The sequence below is a fragment of the Theobroma cacao genome, chromosome 1 (genome assembly GCF_000208745.1).
Source record: "Theobroma cacao cultivar B97-61/B2 chromosome 1, Criollo_cocoa_genome_V2, whole genome shotgun sequence".
Classification (NCBI taxonomy): Eukaryota; Viridiplantae; Streptophyta; class Magnoliopsida; order Malvales; family Malvaceae; genus Theobroma; species Theobroma cacao.
Window position 1 is genome coordinate 29930344 of NC_030850.1, and position 4189 is coordinate 29934532.

At 30.4% G+C, this 4189-nt stretch overlaps 1 protein-coding gene across 1 annotated transcript; it reads right to left on the reverse strand.

Annotated features, from left to right (window-relative positions):
* LOC18613378 (uncharacterized mitochondrial protein AtMg00810) lies at positions 1058 to 1621 on the reverse strand. The gene has a single exon (XM_018118089.1). It carries the CDS (start codon positions 1619 to 1621, stop codon positions 1058 to 1060), a length of 564 nt encoding a protein of 187 aa, XP_017973578.1.

Here is a 4189-nt window from a genome sequence, read left to right on the forward strand (position 1 = left end):
TTTTCAAAAAAAATAATATTATATTGTAAATTATCTTAATACATTATTTATTTTTGACATGACAGATTTTTTTTAAGGAAAAAAATTTTATTAATTAAATTCTAATTAGACAGGAAAAACATATCCTCAACATATCGTTTATCAGAAAGTTCCTAATATTGAGTGGAGGAATATCATAGAATACATAATCATCTTCTATATCAAAACCCCTGTTAGCCATATAATTGGCTAGGGTATGTCCTTCCCTAAAAATACGTTGCATTCTAACATCCCATTGATGCTGAAATAGTTGTTGAATGGCTTGAATAAGATCGGAGTTAAAACATGGACGACAATTAGATGAAGTGATGGTCCGCAAAGCTAATTTGCTATCCACTTGTAGCTCGATTTTCTGATAACCCCTTTTGTTAAAACCTTTGAATAATCAAAGGATGAAGATGATAAACACGGGAGAGAATAGTCAAGAGAGAAGAGAGAGAAAAAATATTCTTTACTCAAAAAAATGGCTTCTCCATTACGTTGCATTTTTAACAACCAATATATGCTGTTCAAGGAGAGAGAACATGAAAAAATGAAATAGCAAACCAGATGAAGCCATCTGGCATTACAAAGATTGAGTGTGCTGGAATGAAAAACTTCCTGGCACAATGACTCGTACACTACCAATACGACACAGCTTCACTAATTCAAGCAGCCAAATTTGACTTTTCAACCAACATAAAATAAACAATAAAAAAACAAACAAATAAAATTGAATCTGACATCTTTTTCTTCTTCCTTTTGAGCTTCAAACTCGTGAAATCAGCATTAGCTCTTCCTCTGCAGTAGCTTTATTTGCATATAAAAAAACCATCAATATACAACACACCTCCTTGGTGTTTGAACTGCAAATCCCCAACTCAGATCTCAAAAACATGAACTGATCCTTACTTAGACTTTTAGTAAAGATATTTGCTAACTGCAGTGTAGTGCCATAGTGTTGAATATCAACTTCTTCATCTTTCACAGCTTCTCGGATTGCATGAAACTTCACTTTGATGTGTTTTGTCCTGTCATACTACACAGTGTTTTTAGCAATTGAAATAGCAGATTTGTTGTCAATGAATAGCAGTGTACCCTTCTCATAGTTATAGCCCAGATCATGAAAGACTTTTCTCAACCAAATCACATGATTTGTAGCAGTAGCAATATATTCTGCTTTTGCTGAAGATTGAGCCACCACTTCCTGCTTTTTTGAATTCCAACTAAAAACTGCACTGCCAAGTGAAAAACAATAACCAGATGTGCTTTTAAAATCATCAAGACTTCCTGCCCAGTCACTGTCACAATATCTCATAAGAACAAAGCTTTTCTTCTTCTCAAACTTCAAGCCTAAATCTACTGTTCCTTTAATGTACCTCAAAACTCTCTTAGTTGCTGCAAAGTGAGTTTGTGAGGGACTTTGCATAAATCGAGACAGCAAGCTAGCAGAGAACATGATATCTGGTCTTGAAGCAGTTAAATAAAGTAGACTTTCAATGATGCTTTTGCACATTAAGCTTTCTGCATTTAGGGTACCATCATCCTTGGTTAATCTATAGTTTGAAGCTAAAGGAGTATCCACAGCTTTACATTTCTCCATGTTAAACTTCTTCAGAATTTCATTTGCATATTTACTTTGATGTATGCAAATATAATCTGACCTTTGAATGAATTGTAACCCCAAAAAATAGTGCATCTCTCCCAAGTTAGTCACTTCAAATTCTTTCATCAACTTGTTCTTAAAATCACTTAAGGAACTAACATTTGAACCAGTAAGCAATAAATCATCAACATATAGAGAGAGAATTACCTTGATTGAAGTTGTAGGGCTGCTCACATACAGTGTAACTTTTGAGCGGAAGCCTAAAATTCGGGGGTCCAAGAGTTTTATAAAACGTTCTTGGTGGAAAAAAATGTGAATGAAAAATCTCATTTAGCTGAATTAGATCCATGAATCTAAGGGATATCATTTACCACTAACTTATAGTGAGATAGATTGAAAGATATCAGGTAATTTATGATAACTCTAATACCATATTTAAAATAAAATTTTGTATTGGATAATTTATACAATCATCTTAATATCGATAATCAAGCTATTAAAAATTATCAAAAAAAAAAAAGAAATTCATGTTTAGAATTGTCCTAACTCGTAAGAAATCTAGTTTTGTTGCGGACCATGTCTTCAATCTCGATGGTAAATCCATTTAGATTTTTGTTAGAGTTCTTCTAGGTAACCTTGATGTTAAATCGGCAATCCAATCAAGAAGAAGAAAGATATCGGTGCTTTGTTTCCTGATATAAATACGAATTCTTTCAATAATTCAATAACTTTCCAAAGTCAACATGTTCATTATTTTTCAACTGCCACTCATCGTCAGGCTGTTTTCAATATTTATATACTTCGCATGAATGCCTCAATTTAGAGGTAACGCATTTTCAAATCGTTTTCTCTCTTTAATCTTTATTTATTTGGTCAATTTGTAAACATAATACTACATAAATTTTTTTGCCTTAAAAATATTGTAAAAGCATATTTCCCTTTCTCCCATATATAAAATTCATTAATTTATCATCTTGGGTCCATATTTGTTAACGTCCATGCTATGATAGGGCTTCATCCATTAACATTAGATATTTTCATATAGCATATCAATCAACATTTAATTTAACCAAAATTTTAAGCGTTGATTTGTTTTTCCACATGTTAATAGTACTTTCTTTTTTTTTGTTCCATAAACTCAAAAAAGAAAGCTTTGCGTTAACATCTTCCAATCAACTTGATTTTTTTTTTTTTTTGCATTGAATGATGACAATTTGAGGTTATATTAAAATTGTGATATACAAAATATTCAGCGTTTTTCCCCTGCGTGATGAATTATTATTCTTTTAAAAAATTGAAATTTAAGATTTTAATTCAGATTTTCTTATACTTAAAAAAAAGAAAATTAAGACTATTGACAATATCAATATATCTATAATAAAAATATAAAATTCACAGATGATATCCTTTTATTTATTAAAATTAATTGAATCATTGATAAAATTTTAATTATCTTTTATCTACTCGAGTGTATATGTGTGTGTGTATATATATATATATATATATATATATGTTAGAAGATTTTAAAAATTGACAATGGTTAATTCAGTTGTCTTTCTGCAAAAGCAGTAGATGTTGTTGTGGCTGTTCTTGCGGCCAAGCGTCCATATGCATGAATCATGCATCTTGCTTTGCTTCCTTCATCCAAAAGAATAAATGAATGAAAGAAAGAAAAAAATCATCAAAAAATTAAGAGGATCCTACATGGAGAAAGCTTCACCTTTGACATATGAAGAGTTGATTAATAGCAGGTTGTGCCTGCTAGAAAAGGAAAAGAAATGAAAGGGGAAATTAAATCTGGTAGGAAATGTATACTATGTATAGTGCTCCTATTTTTTGTTTGGTATAAAGGAATCACTAGAGAACAAGAGAAATTAAACCTATGTTTAATTTCGCTAAACTCGTGCTGATCCGCAAGCATAACCTGCTTTGGGTCGGATTTGTTATAAGCTCGGAGCTCAGTCTGAAATCTATTATTTCATTGAGTAAATAATTAATAAATATTTATATTATCGACTCAATGATCCTGTAAGTTGTTAGAGTACAGGAAAAGCAAAAAGTAAAAGCAATAATTTAAATACTTTCAACAAATGTTTGCTTTGATATATAATTTTGATAGATTTGTTAATTGTTTATATAGCACATAAACAAGTCCATTGCACGTAAATATGTGTTATTAATAACATTTTTTATAATATTTTGAAGTATAATTGTAAGTTTTTATTTTTTTTAATATAAATAATTCAATAATAGAAAATTCAAGAAGCATACATAGAATAAAATTAAAATTTTATTATCGTCACATTTGCCTCTCAAAATATAGGAGAAAGAGCATAAATCACATGAAGAAGCCAATGATGTTAAAACGTCTATCTAACTATTGTTAGAAAATGAGTTTTGTTTGTACATGGAGATGTTTTTCATTGTTTAAGTGGACTCCTATTGCAGGGAAGAAGATAATCACGTGTAAATCTGTCACGAGATTCATTAGTCGATGCGACACCATTTTTAATGTTACAAGTTAATATATAAAATGTATCTCTTTAAAAGAGAATACATTCATTG

Bases quoted from the DNA above. Each gene is read 5' to 3' on its own strand.
- LOC18613378 (XM_018118089.1), bottom strand. From the start codon at position 1,621: ATGGAGAAATGTAAAGCTGTGGATACTCCTTTAGCTTCAAACTATAGA.